Source organism: Coregonus lavaretus, assembly GCF_964263955.1.
Source record: "Coregonus lavaretus genome assembly, chromosome: 37".
Taxonomy (NCBI): domain Eukaryota; kingdom Metazoa; phylum Chordata; class Actinopteri; order Salmoniformes; family Salmonidae; genus Coregonus; species Coregonus lavaretus.
In genome coordinates, this window is record NC_140024.1 from 32,846,158 (window position 1) to 32,864,163 (window position 18,006).

Consider the following 18,006-nt stretch of genomic DNA (forward strand, 5'->3'; position numbering starts at 1 on the left):
TCCACACAGCCAACATCCCTCCCCATCAATGAACTGTGATCACATCACAGAGCTTAGAAAACTAAGTTTGGAGTGATCAGAACACACTCACTACATACCTCGAGGAAATATCTGGAGAGGCTCAGGCAGTAGACCATTCATCCGCTGCTCCTTCACGTTATTGCAGTACTGAGGAGAGACGGGAAGAGATACCCAGTAATCATCAGTGAGGAAGGAGGAGGATTGCGAACGTAAACCATTTTTAACCAAATGTCTTATCAACACCATGGTGGTGAGTATAGCAACAAACACATGTTCTACAGAAGCTGATTCGTTGTGTCATGCTGTGTTGAAAGCTGCTGCAGGTAGCGTCTAGTGCCCTGTGGGCTAGTGTAGGAACGGCTGTAGCATTAGCCTCCTCCTCGCCAGGTCATCACACACACACACACACACACACACACACACACACACACACACACACACACACACACACACACACACACACACACAAGCCTTGGAGACTCCTGCCAAAGCAACATTGAAATTCATGTTTCAGTTAACTAAACCATCTGTTAAAAAATGTGCATGTGAGTGTGTGTTTAAACCCCCCCCCCCCCCTCCCTTCTTTGGAGGCTTGAGCCCTTTGTAAATTAACATAGAGGCCTTGCCCCAATCCAGGCCCATAACCAGAGATGCAGATGGATACTTGCATGGGGTGGGTAGAAATGTGGGTGTGAGTGTGACAGATTGTGGCTCAGTTTTTCCATGAGTCAGTCAGTGTATAAAAACCTAGAAAACACTGATGTTTATACATTTCCTATCTAGTATAGATGTGCATATCACTCTAGGATATGTAAATGTACATAGGCAGGCCAGCTTGGAATCAGAATGGATCTGAATAGATCTGAATGGCTACCCAAGAGGCACAGCTGTTATTAAAAGGCCTATTTATCACTGTCAGCCTCTCCTCAGGTCCCATCCCTCCACATGCCCTCCGGTGTTGTCACTAGGCCGAACAGGAACAATGGGCCCAGCACCGCAACGTGTGGGTCTGCTGCTCTCTCTCTCACACACACTTTCACACACACCTTTCATTTTCCACTCGGCTACCCTATTGATTAAGACCGCAACAATTACCACCTAATCTTTTAAAAGGTGTATTAAAAGACATTCGCCTTTGTTGGCCAATAACTAAACAGTGTCGGATCACAAATACCATCGCTCAGCCTAGGGGGACAGGGGAGAGAGAGGGGAGAGGGAGGGGAGAGAGAGGAGAGAGTGAGGAGAGCGCAGGCCCGGGCTGCAGGAAGCTCATCATCATTAGCAGACGAGGAGGGGGAACAGGAGAGCGCGGGATGCAATTAGGGCTGCTACCTCCGGGGGGATATAATAGAAGTAGGAGGGGAATGAGGTCACGTGGTAGACGAGCTGACACGGGTCAGTCTTTAACTTTCACAACCGCGGCTCCAAGCCTTTCAAGGTGCCGAGCAATGATTAGAGTTGCCTGGAAGACTGGGTTGTCTCACAGGACTCGCATGCCAAAGGATGTTCTTTTTTTGTCATTATTTTTGTCTGGCTTTCAAAATAAAGGTCCTTAGCGAGTCGTACACAGAAGATGGTTTAAGATTGGCATGGATGCTCATTAATCGATATATGCATATCAAATTCAAGGGTAGGGCTGGCACAATTACCGTATAAATCGTGTAACCGACGGTTATGGACAAAGACCGTCATGAAAATAAAATAACCGTCATAACCATTTAACTAACAGCTGACTGAAGACAGGACGGCCGGGCATTGGTGCGGTTGAGTCCGTTTCTGCGGTAACATGGACTTAAAAATGTGATGGAACTTTGTTGCTCCTTGCTGAAACAAGCAAGGTGTTGTAGCAAACAAGTCTTTGGTTGCCTAGGCAACACCCCCCTCCCTGCAGCAGCAGCACACAGAAATAGAATGAACAGAACGGGATTGGAACCGCTAACTGGCAATTTGACTGGTAAACTCATGGGTACACTGGCAATGGCTGGCTTATATTATGATGCAATAATGTCCATGGTAATGTAGAATGTTCATTCAAATGATGTTAACTGATGTGGCTCATGCAACGGAATGGATCTTTTTCAGTTGAGTTGAATCAACAAATCACAGCACATATTGATGGGCACACTTCTTGCTTTGCTCCTCGCAATGTCCACCTGTCCACCCATTATGCAATCACTGACTTGATGCCTGTTCTATTCATTATATATCTATGGCAGCACACGTATTCAGGAGCTGAGGAAAGGAGAAAATGTGCGTCCCAAATTGTATTTGGTTGCTATTCGAACGGTTAACGCGGTCATTTGGCAGGCCATTTACCGTCATCTAAAATGCCATGACCGTCACAGCCCTGTTAAAGGGTTTTAGATTATTTGTTTGGCCTTTTAAATGACAATTATCTGAGATTACATGGATTATATATGGTAGATCAGCACTCCTACTCTGAAACAGCGTTGTGGATTGGTACCACCGGAATGCCTAATGAATTTCCCCCATACGCACCTAATACATTGGCCTCTCTTAATTCATATTAATTTTGCACAATGGCTGTCCACTCATCTGGAATTAACGACAGCCAGGCAGAATGTGCCCAGGTCTCTACGGAGGCCAAACGGTCACAGCAGCGAACCAAAGAAGCCCATATGCTTTGAATATGAATACAAATGGATTGCTGAAATGCATAACCCTTGCATAAGACGCCCGGGAAGCCTGCCTCACGTATATTATATACCTGTATTACAATTTCCCCCCGCAATCAGCAGCTTTTGGCCAGACACGCTCGTCCCGAGAGGAGCAGAAAGCCATTATAGGCATCCCGAATTCATTTACCGAGAGATTGGAGATTTGTTGTGCAGCATCTGAAAATATGTGGATGAAGCAATGTGTATTTGTGTCGGTGGTGGGGAATGTTGTGTCGTATGGAAAGCTAATATTTCAGTCAGTCTGGAGATGTTAAACATAGGTCCGGAGCAGGTAATGTGGGATACAGCAAATAACACACACTAACTAGGATATAGATCTATTCTGTGTGATTATGTTCCTGCTGAGATGAAATTAGCTCTTTCATTGATGAAGAGCCACTATGATAAAGAACTATTGAAAGCCACTTCTGTTTTGTGTTAAGGGCGAAAACACCAATCCATCGCATTTCGCAAAGATTTGCTGCATCTCAAGAGTAATCATATACAGTGGGGAGAACAAGTATTTGATACACTGCCGATTTTGCAGGTTTTCGTACTTACAAAGCATGTAGAGGTCTGTAATTTTTATCATAGGTACACTTCAACTGTGAGAGACGGAATCTAAAACAAAAATCCAGAAAATCACATTGTATGATTTTTAAGTAATTAATATGCATTTTATTGCATGACATAAGTATTTGATACATCAGAAAAGCAGAACTTAATATTTGGTACAGAAACCTTCGTTTGCAATTACAGAGATCATACGTTTCCTGTAGGTCTTGACCAGGTTTGCACACACTGCAGCAGGGATTTTGGCCCACTCCTCCATACAGACCTTCTCCAGATCCTTCAGGTTTCGGGGCTGTCGCTGGGCAATACGGACTTTCAGCTCCCTCCAAAGATTTTCTATTGGGTACAGGTCTGGAGACTGGCTAGGCCACTCCAGGACCTTGAGATGCTTCTTACGGAGCCACTCCTTAGTTGCCCTGGCTGTGTGTTTCGGGTCGTTGTCATGCTGGAAGACCCAGCCACGACCCATCTTCAATGCTCTTACTGAGGGAAGGAGGTTGTCGGCCAAGATCTCGCGATACATAGCCCCATCCATCCTCCCCTCAATACGGTGCAGTCGTCCTGTCCCCTTTGCAGAAAAGCATCCCCAAAGAATGATGTTTCCACCACCATGCTTCACGGTTGGGATGGTGTTCTTGGGGTTGTACTCATTCTTCTTCTTCCTCCAAACACGGCGAGTGGAGTTTAGACCAAAAAGCTCTATTTTTGACTCATCAGACCACATGACCTTCTCCCATTCCTCCTCTGGATCATCCAGATGGTCATTGGCAAACTTCAGACGGGCCTGGACATGCGCTGGCTTGAGCAGGGGGACCTTGCGTGCGCTGCAGGATTTTAATCCATGACGGCGTAGTGTGTTACTAAGTGGCGCAGTGGTCTAAGGCACTGCATCGCAGTGCTAACTGTGCCACTAGAGATCCTGGTTCGAATCCAGGCTCTGTCGCAGCTGGCCGCGACCGGGAGTCTCATGGGCGGCGCACAATTGGCCCAGCGTCGTCCAGGGTAGGGGAGGGAATGGCCGGCAGGGATGTAGCTCAGTTGATAGAGCATGGCGTTTGCAACGCCAGGGTTGTGGGTTCGTTTCCCACGAGGGGCCAGTATAAAATTTTTATAAAATATGTATTCACTAACTGTAAGTCGCTCTGGATAAGAGCGTCTGCTAAATGACTAAAATGTAAAATGTAAATGTTTTCTTTGAGACTGTGGTCCCAGCTCTCTTCAGGTCATTGACCAGGTCCTGCCGTGTAGTTCTGGGCTGATCCCTCACCTTCCTCATGATCATTGATGCCCCACGAGGTGAGATCTTGCATGGAGCCCCAGACCGAGGTTGATTGACCGTCATCTTGAAATTCTTCCATTTTCTTATAATTGCGCCAACAGTTGTTGCCTTCTCACCAAGCTGCTTGCCTATTGTCCTGTAGCCCATCTCAGCCTTGTGCAGGTCTACAATTTTATCCCTGATGTCCTTACACAGCTCTCTGGTCTTGGCCATTGTGGAGAGGTTGGAGTCTGTTTGATTGAGTGTGTGGACAGGTTTCTTGTATACAGGTAACGAGTTCAAACAGGTGCAGTTAATACAGGTAATGAGTGGAGAACAGGAGGGCTTCTTAAAGAAAAACGAACAGGTCTGTGAGAGCCGGAATTCTTACTGGTTGGTAGGTGATCAAATACTTATGTCATGCAATAAAATGCAAATTAATTACTTAAAAATCATACAATGTGATTTTCTGGATTTTTGTTTTAGATTCCGTCTCTCACAGTTAAAGTGTACCTATGATAAAAATTACAGACCTCTACATGCTTTGTAAGTAGGAAAACCTGCAAAATCGGCAGTGTATCAAATACTTGTTCTCCCCACTGTATCACATAACGTGACAAAAGAAGCAAAACCACATAAATTTCTTCATGATATATCTCATTCACTTCCCTCAATGGTTTCAATGGCGAGCCTCGTCTTTGCAGACTGTGTGTTAGTGTCATTGTAGCGCTCAAAGTCAACAGCCAGACTTTTGGTGAATTCACAAAATGGGTGAATCAGTCACGGTCACACGTCTCCAATAAAACCCCATTAACGTCCCGCCTCTGCTAGCTTCCATCTTAAACCAAGTGTACACTTGCCGAGGTTCAAGTGCCCAAACGGTCCACACAAATGGCTCATTTTGCCACACCAATATTTCTGCTCAGCTTCGTCCTCAAACACAAACTCTCTTGCACCGGCTCTACCCACACACTCACTAGCCTCTACCCACACACTCACTAGCCTCTACCCACACACTCACTAGCCTCTACCCACACACTCACTAGCCTCTACCCACACACTCACTAGCCTCTACCCACACACTCACTAGCCTCTACCCACACACTCACACATACTACACTGACACTGCAACACACACACACATGCATATTAACGCCACACACACACACACACACTTTCGCATAGGCCGCTGCTACTCTGTTTATTATATATCCTGATTGCCTAGTCACTTGTACCCCTACCCACACGTATATACTGTATTACCTCAACTACCTGGTACTCCTGTACACTGACTCAGTACTGGTACTCCTGCACATTGACTCAGTACTGGTACTCCTGTACACTGACTCAGTACTGGTACTCCTGTACACTGACTCAGTACTGGTACTCCTTGTATATAGCCTCGTCATTACCTCAACTACCTGGTACTCCTGCACATTGACTCAGTACTGGTACTCCTTGTATATAGCCTCGTCATTACCTCAACTACCTGGTACTCCTGCACATTGACTCAGTACTGGTACTCCTTGTATATAGCCTCGTCATTACCTCAACTATCTGGTACTCCTGCACATTGACTCAGTACAGGTACTCCTGCACATTGACTCAGTACTGGTACTCCTGCACATTGACTCAGTACTGGTACTCCTGCACATTGACTCAGTACTGGTACTCCTTGTATATAGCCTCGTCATTACCTCAACTACCTGGTACTCCTGTACACTGACTCAGTACTGGTACTCCTGCACATTGACTCAGTACTGGTACTCCTGTACACTGACTCAGTACTGGTACTCCTGCACATTGACTCAGTACTGGTACTCCTGTACACTGACTCAGTACTGGTACTCCTGCACATTGACTCAGTACTGGTACTCCTGCACATTGACTCAGTACTGGTACTCCTGCACATTGACTCAGTACTGGTACTCCTGCACATTGACTCAGTACTGGTACTCCTGCACATTGACTCAGTACTGGTACTCCTTCACATTGACTCAGTACTGGTACTCCTGCACATTGACTCAGTACTGGTACTCCTGCACATTGACTCAGTACTGGTACTCCTGCACATTGACTCAGTACTAGTACTCCTTGTATATAGCCTCATTGTTGTTTTTATTCGTCTTCTGTTTCCTTTATATGTCTTACTTTTTAACTCTGCACTGTTGGGAATGGGCTCGTTAGGAAGCATTTCACTGTAAAGTCTACACCTGTTGGATTCGGCGCGTTTGACCAATACAATTTGATTTGATTTGATTGTGGGAAAAATAGTCAAAAAGTATCCCCTGAGGGTGAGGGACTCGTAAATCAATCAAGGCAAGGTCAATATGTTTCCCGTCCTCCCTTCCACTACAGCTCGACACCACTACAGCTGTCTAGGCCACTCTGCCCGTTCAATCAGCTTCCGACTAGCACCAGCAAACCCTGGGATACCCAATGATACCAAATGATAACAAAGCATCCAAGACGAAGGAGAAATAAAGGCGCTGAAACAGAGGAAGTTGAGCCTGTGGCTATAGCGGCATCATTGTAAGCTGATGGGGGGTAAAAGACATCCCCAGATGAAGAGTAGATTTTGACAAATATTCTCCGCCCAGGGGGGCCTGCTTTTTAATGAGGCGAAACTTTAAGTACTGAATAATAAATAATAAAAATGGATAGTTCATTTAGCTTTTCAGTGTACCTCGTGAAGAAGCCCATTACAAGTCATTACTCTTAATGTCCGTGATGTGAACAGTAACTATGAAGGAAAATGGTAACATCACGCGGGGGGAGGGGAGAGGGTGGGGGACTTGAAAAGTAATCAACAAGACAAAAAACTGAGATGTGTTCCAAACACAAGTATAGCCTGTATACAACAGATATGTAGACTGTAGAAGAAGAAAAAAACTAACACATTTGAGTTTACTGTTACTTCATCAATATGAACGCATAGGCCCAGGGTACATATGCCGATGAGGTATTTTGAATGTGTATGGAAAGCCTCACTTTTTTTTCTCCATTTGAGGTCAAAGGCTGAAATAAAACACATTGACATGTCTAATTCCCTTCGTAACCTTGGTGAAGTCAATAACATATATCTTTACTGTTGTCAGTCTTTTGCCTGAACCCGGTCCAATGCAGAGGACTGAAGGTTGGCGGCACGTGCCAAACGGTGACGTTACAATGACTACACTGATTGGCACATCAGACACGTGCGATTCCACGCTAGCGGGAGTGGAACATATTTTTGGTATGTTCTGGCAATTCTCACATAGGAACTTCATTGGGAGGAAGGATGTTTGACATACATTTTACATTTGTATTTAAAAAAGAAGATCACGGTGAATGTGGCCATTGTATAGGCACTTTGTAGACCTATCCATGCCTCCTGTAAGACCTTCTGATCCATACATGTTAGTGCCATTACACTCCTTATAGTGTGCTCTAACATATGTCCCAATTCTGAAATACACATTTCCACATTAATTTATTCAACATTACAAATATGAATATGGATATCTCAAAACTACCCTTTTTGATATTTTTTTTATGTTGAATAAATTAAAATGGGAACATTTGCATAAGAATCTAGACATACTCCATATGCCAGGGCACACTATAAGGAGTATAATGACAACAACATGTATCGATCAGAAGGTCTTACAGGAGGCATGTATGTGGTCCTCTGTAGCTCAATTGGTAGAGCATGGAGCTTGTAACGCCAGGGTAGTGGGTTCGATCCCCGGGACCACCCATACATAAAAATGTATGCAGACATGACTGTAAGTCGCTTTGGATAAAAGCGTCTGCTAAATGGCATATTATTATTATATTATTTTAAAAGTGCCTATACAATGCCCACATTCATCATGATATTCTCAAAAACTGTGACACAAATGTGAAAAGCATGTCAAATATCCCTTGTCCCAATTGAGTTTCTATGTGAGAATTGCTAGAACAATCCGAGATAGCGAAAATATGTTCTGCTTCCGCTGGCGTGGAATCGCCCGCATACAGTGCTTTGTTGGAGGAGATGGAAAGGCAGAAATATGTAGAGTTACCAGTCTGCTTAGCAATGAGCACACTGTGGCCCTGGGTGAAAAGATCTGTTGTAATAGATTTTTAATAGCTTTCCCTCTCAACAAAAACACTCAATAGCGGAGTGAAAAATAAGGTTATAATTGCTGCCTCAATGGTATACCGGGGTCAGTAATTATATTTATTTTATTCAATTTTTAGGAATTCTTCAACAGGAGATAATTTATTTTCCAAATGCAGTGTTATTTTCAATCTTTGGCCATAGAGCAACACACAGTCAACACAAAGACTGTCATCTCAATTCAAAAAGACCCATGCAAGCAAATAGATTTCTGGGGGTTTAATTTAAATTTTGTGAATGTAACTTTGATGAGCCTATATCAAATCATGTTACTGTTTGGGTTTTTTGGGTTTAAAAAAGGATGTGAAAGCAAACTGAACTACAAGTTGGGACCTCTGTAAATAACAGAAGAGCTCAGCTCACCTCTGCAACGTCCTCAAGGTTCACCCCTAAATGTAAAGCATTCCACCAACTTTGGTCATAAATGTTGATGTGCCATAAACAATTACTGTGTTAGTTGTGTAAGTTACTTGTGTGCGTTACTTGTGTAAGTTACCTGTGTACGTTACTGGACCAAAAACTAAAATGCAGGAGAAAACACTTCAAGGATTTGTCCTTCTTGATTATAACACCTAGACTAAACATCCCCTTAGTCAGGTAAACTGAGGTTATAGGAGTCTAGTCAGGTAAACTGTTGTTATGGGCGTCTAGTCAGGTAAACTGTTGTTATGGGCGTCAGGTCAGGTAAACTGTTGTTATAGGAGTCTAGTCAGGTAAACTCTTGTTATAGGAGTCTAGTCAGGTAAACTGTTGTTATAGGAGTCTAGTCAGGTATACTGTTGTTATAGGAGTCTAGTCAGGTAAACAGTTGTTATGGGAGTGCAGTCAGGTAAACTGTTGTTATAGGAGTCTAGTCAGGTAAACTGTTGTTATAGGAGTCTAGTCAGGTAAACTGTTGTTATAGGAGTCTAGTCAGGTAAACTGTTGTTATAGGAGTCTAGTCAGGTAAACTGTTGTTATGGGCGTCTAGTCAGGTAAACTCTTGTTATAGGAGTCTAGTCAGGTATACTATTGTTATGGGCGTCTAGTCAGGTAAACTGTCGTTATGGGCGTCTAGTCAGGTAAACTCTTGTTATAGGAGTCTAGTCAGGTAAACTGTTGTTATAGGAGTCTAGTCAGGTAAACTATTGTTATGGGCGTCTAGTCGGGTAAACTGTTGTTATGGGAGTGCAGTCAGGTAAACTGTTGTTATGGGCGTCTAGTCAGGTAAACTATTGTTATGGGCGTCTAGTCAGGTAAACTGTTGTTATAAAAGTCTAGTCAGGTAAACTGTTGTTATGGGAGTCTAGTCAGGTAAACTGTTGTTATAGGAGTCTAGTCAGGTAAACTGGGGGTATGGTAGTGCAGTCAGGTAAACTGTTGTTATGGGCGTCTAGTCAGGTAAACTGGGGGTATGGTAGTGCAGTCAGGTAAACTGTTGTTATGGGCGTCAAGTCAGGAAAAATGTTGTTATAGGAGTCTAGTCAGGTAAACTGTTGTTATAGGAGTCTAGTCAGGTAAACTATTGTTATGGGCGTCTAGTCAGGTAAACTGTTGTTATAGGAGTCTAGTCAGGTAAACTGTTGTTATGGGCGTCTAGTCAGGTAAACTGTTGTTATGGGCGTCTAGTCAGGTAAACTGTTGTTATAGGAGTCTAGTCAGGTAAACTGGGGGTATGGGAGTGCAGTCAGGTAAACTGTTGTTATGGACGTCTAGTCAGGTAAACTGTTGTTATGGGCGTCTAGTCAGGTAAACTGTTGTTATAGGAGTCTAGTCAGGTAAACTGGGGGTATGGGCGTCTAGTCAGGTAAACTGTTGTTATGGGCGTCTAGTCAGGTAAACTGTTGTTATAGGAGTCTAGTCAGGTAAACTGTTGTTATGGGCGTCTAGTCAGGTAAACTGTTGTTATAGGAGTCTAGTCAGGCATACTATTGTTATGGGCGTCTAGTCAGGTAAACTGTTGTTATAGGAGTCTAGTCAGGTAAACTATTGTTATGGGCGTCTAGTCAGGTAAACTGTTGTTATGGGAGTGCAGTCAGGTAAACTGTTTTATAGGAGTCTAGTCAGGTAAACTGTTGTTATGGGAGTGCAGTCAGGTAAACTGTTGTTATGGGCGTCTAGTCAGGTAAACTGTTGTTATGGGAGTGCAGTCAGGTAAACTGTTGTTATGGGAGTGCAGTCAGGTAAACTGTTGTTATAGGTGTCTAGTCAGGTAAACTGTTGTTATAGGAGTCTAGTCAGGTAAACTGTTGTTATAGGAGTCTAGTCAGGTAAACTGTTGTTATAGGAGTCCAGTCAGGTAAACAGTTGTTATAGGAGTCTAGTCAGGTAAACTGTTGTTATGGGAGTCTAGTCAGGTAAACTGTTGTTATAGGAGTCTAGTCAGGTAAACTGTTGTTATGGGAGTCTAGTCAGGTAAACTGTTGTTATGGGCGTCTAGTCAGGTAAACTGTTGTTATGGGCGTCTAGTCAGGTAAACTGTTGTTATGGGAGTGCAGTCAGGTAAACTGTTGTTATGGGAGAGCAGTCAGGTAAACTGTTGTTATGGGCGTCTAGTCAGGTAAACTGTTGTTATGGGCGTCTAGTCAGGTAAACTGTTGTTATGGGCGTCTAGTCAGGTAAACTGGGGGTATGGGAGTCTAGTCAGGTAAACTGTTGTTATAGGAGTCTAGTCAGGTAAACTGTTGTTATGGGAGTCTAGTCAGGTAAACTGTTGTTATGTGAGTCTAGTCAGGTAAACTGTTGTTATGGGCGTCTAGTCAGGTAAACTGTTGTTATGGGCGTCTAGTCAGGTAAACTGTTGTTATGGGCGTCTAGTCAGGCAAACTGTTGTTATAGGCATATAGTCAGGTAAACTGTTGTTATGGGCGTCTAGTCAGGTAAACTGTTTTTATGGGAGTCTAGTCAGGTGAACTGTTTTCATGGGCGTCTAGTCAGGTAAACTGTTGTTATAGGAGTCTAGTCAGGTAAACTGTTGTTATGGGAGTGAAGTCAGGTAAACTGTTGTTATGGGCGTCTAGTCAGGTAAACTGTTGTTATAGGAGTCTAGTCAGGTAAACTATTGTTATGGGCGTCTAGTCAGGTAAACTGTTGTTATAGGAGTCTAGTCAGGAAAAATGTTGTTATAGGAGTCTAGTCAGGTAAACTGTTTTATAGGAGTCTAGTCAGGTAAACTGTTGTTATGGGAGTGCAGTCAGGTAAACAGTTGTTATGGGAGTGCAGTCAGGTAAACAGTTGTTATGGGCGTCTAGTCAGGTAAACTGTTGTTATAGGAGTCTAGTAAGGTAAACTATTGTTATGGGCGTCTAGTCAGGTAAACTGTTGTTATAGGAGTCTAGTCAGGAAAAATGTTGTTATAGGAGTCTAGTCAGGTAAACTGTTTTATAGGAGTCTAGTCAGGTAAACTGTTGTTATGGGAGTGCAGTCAGGTAAACAGTTGTTATGGGAGTGCAGTCAGGTAAACAGTTGTTATGGGCGTCTAGTCAGGTAAACTGTTTTATAGGAGTCTAGTCAGGTAAACTGTTGTTATGGGAGTGCAGTCAGGTAAACAGTTGTTATGGGAGTGCAGTCAGGTAAACTGTTGTTATGGGCGTCTAGTCAGGTAAACTGTTGTTATAGGAGTCTAGTCAGGTAAACTGTTGTTATAGGAGTCTAGTCAGGTAAACTGTTGTTATAGGAGTCTAGTCAGGTAAACTGTTGTTATAGGAGTCTAGTCAGGTAAACAGTTGTTATAGGAGTCTAGTCAGGTAAACAGTTGTTATAGGAGTCTAGTCAGGTAAACTGTTGTTATGGGAGTCTAGTCAGGTAAACTGTTGTTATGGGCGTCTAGTCAGGTAAACTGTTGTTATGGGAGTGCAGTCAGGTAAACTGTTGTTATGGGAGAGCAGTCAGGTAAACTGTTGTTATGGGCGTCTAGTCAGGTAAACTGTTGTTATGGGCGTCTAGTCAGGTAAACTGTTGTTATAGGCATCTAGTCAGGTAAACTGTTGTTATGGGCGTCTAGTCAGGTAAACTGTTGTTATAGGATTCTAGTCAGGTGAACTGTTTTTATGGGCGTCTAGTCAGGTAAACTGTTGTTATGGGAGAGCAGTCAGGTAAACTGTTGTTATGGGCGTCTAGTCAGGTAAACTGTTGTTATAGGAGTCTAGTCAGGTAAACTGTTGTTATAGGAGTCTAGTCAGGTAAACTGTTGTTATGGGAGTGCAGTCAGGTAAACTGTTGTTATGGGCGTCTAGTCAGGTAAACTGTTGTTATGGGCGTCTAGTCAGGTAAACTGTTGTTATGGGAGTGCAGTCAGGTAAACTGTTGTTATGGGAGAGCAGTCAGGTAAACTGTTGTTATGGGCGTCTAGTCAGGTAAACTGTTGTTATAGGAGTCTAGTCAGGTAAACTGTTGTTATGGGCGTCTAGTCAGGTAAACTGTTGTTATGGGAGTGCAGTCAGGTAAACTGTTCTTATGGGAGTCTAGTCAGGTAAACTGGGGGTATGGGAGTGCAGTCAGGTAAACTGTTGTTATGGACGTCTAGTCAGGTAAACTGTTGTTATGGGCGTCTAGTCAGGTAAACTGTTGTTATAGGAGTCTAGTCAGGTAAACTGGGGGTATGGGCGTCTAGTCAGGTAAACTGTTGTTATGGGCGTCTAGTCAGGTAAACTGTTGTTATAGGAGTCTAGTCAGGTAAACTATTGTTATGGGCGTCTAGTCAGGTAAACTGTTGTTATGGGAGTGCAGTCAGGTAAACTGTTTTATAGGAGTCTAGTCAGGTAAACTGTTGTTATGGGAGTGCAGTCAGGTAAACTGTTGTTATGGGCGTCTAGTCAGGTAAACTGTTGTTATGGGAGTGCAGTCAGGTAAACTGTTGTTATGGGAGTGCAGTCAGGTAAACTGTTGTTATAGGTGTCTAGTCAGGTAAACTGTTGTTATAGGAGTCTAGTCAGGTAAACTGTTGTTATAGGAATCTAGTCAGGTAAACTGTTGTTATAGGAGTCCAGTCAGGTAAACAGTTGTTATAGGAGTCTAGTCAGGTAAACTGTTGTTATGGGAGTCTAGTCAGGTAAACTGTTGTTATAGGAGTCTAGTCAGGTAAACTGTTGTTATGGGAGTCTAGTCAGGTAAACTGTTGTTATGGGCGTCTAGTCAGGTAAACTGTTGTTATGGGCGTCTAGTCAGGTAAACTGTTGTTATGGGAGTGCAGTCAGGTAAACTGTTGTTATGGGAGAGCAGTCAGGTAAACTGTTGTTATGGGCGTCTAGTCAGGTAAACTGTTGTTATGGGAGAGCAGTCAGGTAAACTGTTGTTATGGGCGTCTAGTCAGGTAAACTGTTGTTATAGGAGTCTAGTCAGGTAAACTGTTGTTATGGGAGTCTAGTCAGGTAAACTGTTGTTATAGGAGAGCAGTCAGGTAAACTGTTGTTATAGGAGAGCAGTCAGGTAAACTGTTGTTATGGGAGTGAAGTCAGGTAAACTGTTGTTATGGGAGTGAAGTCAGGTAAACTGTTGTTATGGGCGTCTAGTCAGGTAAACTGTTGTTATGGGCGTCTAGTCAGGTAAACTGTTGTTATGGGCGTCTAGTCAGGTAAACTGTTGTTATGGGCGTCTAGTCAGGTAAACTGTTGTTATGGGCGTCTAGTCAGGCAAACTGTTGTTATAGGCATCTAGTCAGGTAAACTGTTGTTATGGGCGTCTAGTCAGGTAAACTGTTTTTATGGGAGTCTAGTCAGGTGAACTGTTTTCATGGGCGTCTAGTCAGGTAAACTGTTGTTATAGGAGTCTAGTCAGTTAAACTGTTGTTATAGGAGTCTAGTCAGGTAAACTGTTGTTATGGGAGTGAAGTCAGGTAAACTGTTGTTATGGGCGTCTAGTCAGGTAAACTGTTGTTATAGGAGTCTAGTCAGGTAAACTATTGTTATGGGCGTCTAGTCAGGTAAACTGTTGTTATAGGAGTCTAGTCAGGAAAAATGTTGTTATAGGAGTCTAGTCAGGTAAACTGTTTTATAGGAGTCTAGTCAGGTAAACTGTTGTTATGGGAGTGCAGTCAGGTAAACAGTTGTTATGGGAGTGCAGTCAGGTAAACAGTTGTTATGGGCGTCTAGTCAGGTAAACTGTTTTATAGGAGTCTAGTCAGGTAAACTGTTGTTATGGGAGTTCAGTCAGGTAAACAGTTGTTATGGGAGTGCAGTCAGGTAAACTGTTGTTATGGGCGTCTAGTCAGGTAAACTGTTGTTATAGGAGTCTAGTCAGGTAAACTGTTGTTATAGGAGTCTAGTCAGGTAAACTGTTGTTATAGGAGTCTAGTCAGGTAAACAGTTGTTATAGGAGTCTAGTCAGGTAAACTGTTGTTATGGGCGTCTAGTCAGGTAAACTGTTGTTATGGGAGTGCAGTCAGGTAAACTGTTGTTATGGGAGAGCAGTCAGGTAAACTGTTGTTATGGGCGTCTAGTCAGGTAAACTGTTGTTATGGGGGTCTAGTCAGGTAAACTGTTGTTATAGGCATCTAGTCAGGTAAACTGTTGTTATGGGCGTCTAGTCAGGTAAACTGTTGTTATGGGAGAGCAGTCAGGTAAACTGTTGTTATGGGCGTCTAGTCAGGTAAACTGTTGTTATAGGAGTCTAGTCAGGTAAACTGTTGTTATAGGAGTCTAGTCAGGTAAACTGTTGTTATGGGAGTGCAGTCAGGTAAACTGTTGTTATGGGCGTCTAGTCAGGTAAACTGTTGTTATGGGCGTCTAGTCAGGTAAACTGTTGTTATGGGAGTGCAGTCAGGTAAACTGTTGTTATGGGCGTCTAGTCAGGTAAACTGTTGTTATAGGAGTCTAGTCAGGTAAACTGTTGTTATGGGAGTGCAGTCAGGTAAACTGTTGTTATAGGAGTCTAGTCAGGTAAACTGTTGTTATGGGCGTCTAGTCAGGTAAACTGGGGGTATGGGAGTGCAGTCAGGTAAACTGTTGTTATAGGAGTCTAGTCAGGTAAACTGTTGTTATAGGAGTCTAGTCAGGTAAACTGGGGGTATGGGAGTCCCACCAACAATGTGTCATGTTTAAGAGGACAATACTCACATATGACAGCATGGCTTTGAGTTCTTCATCACTCCTCACAGTGATTCTATCGCCCACCTCATCCTCATCTGAAACACAGATTAACAGCAGTAGTTACTGGGCTGTGTTATCATTAACAGCTGTAGTTACTGGGCTGTGTTATCATTAACAGCTGTAGTTACTGGGCTGTGTTATCATTAACAGCTGTAGTTACTGGGCTGTGTTATCATTAACAGCTGTAGTTACTGGGCTGTGTTATCATTAACAGCTGTAGTTACTGGGCTGTGTTATCATTAACAGCTGTAGTTACTGGGCTGTGTTATCATTAACAGCTGTAGTTACTGGGCTGTGTCATCATTAACAGCTGTAGTTACTGGGCATGTAGCATAACGATTAGATTATGGTTTAAATAGAGATTGATTCATTTGAACAAAATCAATACAGCAAATTGTTAACAATATGATTCCATCAAAGCAATGCTGTGCTTAACTTCAGCAGACACAATAGGAAAGGTGGATGCAGGGGTTGAATCTTGGTTTCCAGTGGGGAGTCGTATATGTGACTTGTGCCGGGAGTGTTACCACTCAACCACGGCTCTGCACCTGCACTGAGTATTCTGCCTTTAAATACATGACTGCTTTGGAACTGTGAAACCAATGTATAACATCCAACAAAGCAATTAATTGATCCTAAAGTTATAGGATAAGAAAAGCAGACACGTGAGGACTGGAGTTCAACACTCCTGTATCTAAGTTACATTATTGAATATTGTGCCTTTAATGGAAGCAGGCCTAATGGTTCTGGTGATGGCCTGACGAACTTGGTCCGGGCTAAGTTTCCCCCTGGTACCGATCTAGGATCAGCTTCCCCTTTCCCAATACTAACCACGACCATTAGTGGGGGAAATGCAAAAACTGACCCAAGATCAGTGTCTAGAGGCAACTTGCACCCAGGAACATAGCCTACATTATCCCTTTGGTGCACAGAAACCTCCATAAGTGGTTCCTCAAGACAGTCAGTCTTATTGGGTATTAAGGACAATAACAGCCAAAAAGGCAACATAATTAGCAACTGAGTAGTATTAGATTGAGTTTTTCAGTTGTAACTAAACATAGCTAGGTAGAAGTCTGCCAAATGGACTTGCACATTTGATGGGTGTCATGAAAAACTGTCCCCACAACAGGAAACCAGGCTGATGGAATCTCAGAATGTCAATCTGTTCATGAGGTAACTTACATTCAAACGCAGTGATTGTGGTTTCGGGCATAACATCCCTTATAGCGACCTGCAAAATATATTTAGAAAGATATGAATGGTAAAGCAAAACAGTTGTTAACTAGCTAGGTCCTTAGCCTAGCTAACTGTCAACTTCTGCAACTGTAGCTAGCTAACTAACTAAGCTAGCACTCACCAACAAGTCATTGAAGCTCAAAAGTGACGGGCAGTCCACGGATGAGTCCATATCCCCGACGGGAGTCTTGATACGGATCTCTATTCCCTCGGTGTCCATAGCGCAGAAGTTATTTAAAACAAGTAGAAGCATAACAGACGAATAAGCAGAAACATAATCAGTGTTGGCTGGCTAACTTCCTAACAGCACATCCTATTCCTATCCTAGCAACATTAGCTGTCAAGTTAGCCGTTAGCTAACAGTTACTACATTTCAACTAGCGTTACTTGCATGACTAAGAGCAGGCAAGAAAGCCATTAACGTTTCCAAAACAGTTTGACTCACGGACCTACAAATAACGTTTTAAATAGTTGGAAATGACATAGCTAGCAAAGTTAGCCACTATGCAAACAAAACAAAACCAGGAAGTTCACCGGAAGTTTACGTATTTCCAACCGGGTATAGATTAAGGAGCCACTCTTCACTCTGGCTGGAATACTCTATGGTTGTAGTCGGAGCCATAGATTTATGTGGCGCTGTAGACTACAATTTGCGTTAAGATAATTATTGTCCCACACGATGAAATCAGGGAGGGGACTGTGGATCTATCTCCATCCATTCGTTCATATGTTAGTCACACGCAATATGTCAGACAGCACTGGCCCAATTTTGATGAAACGTGGGTGTATGATGCGTCTCGCCATAGAGAACCGGCATTTACAAAATTACACTGATTGGCCAGATGGTGGCGCTATAACAAGAGATTGAAAATGCAAACTTTGAAAGGTCACGCCCCTCACCCCGTTTGACCTAAAGTCATGAAATTCGGTACATAGTTCCCTCTCCTCACAAGGAACAAATTTGCCTCAGGGACCCATAAGGTCCGCCATGATTGATTTTCCACCATTTAGAATTTTGTGAAAAACACTTAA

The 18,006-nt window shown here is 43.1% G+C and overlaps 1 protein-coding gene across 1 annotated transcript; it reads right to left on the reverse strand.

Moving 5' to 3' along the window:
- Positions 1 to 90: 90 nt before the first annotated feature.
- Positions 91 to 17,506, reverse strand: LOC311111425 (dual specificity mitogen-activated protein kinase kinase 5-like; the record flags this gene model as incomplete). The annotated part of the gene is made up of 4 exons (XM_084154140.1): positions 17,096 to 17,506; positions 16,921 to 16,969; positions 15,706 to 15,773; positions 91 to 168 (listed from the first exon to the last, which is right to left on the reverse strand). The coding sequence occupies exons 1-4, from the start codon at positions 17,225 to 17,227 to the stop codon at positions 91 to 93; spliced, it is 327 nt and encodes a 108-aa protein (XP_084010266.1). The 5' UTR covers positions 17,228 to 17,506.
- Between the last annotated feature and the right edge of the window lie 500 nt (positions 17,507 to 18,006).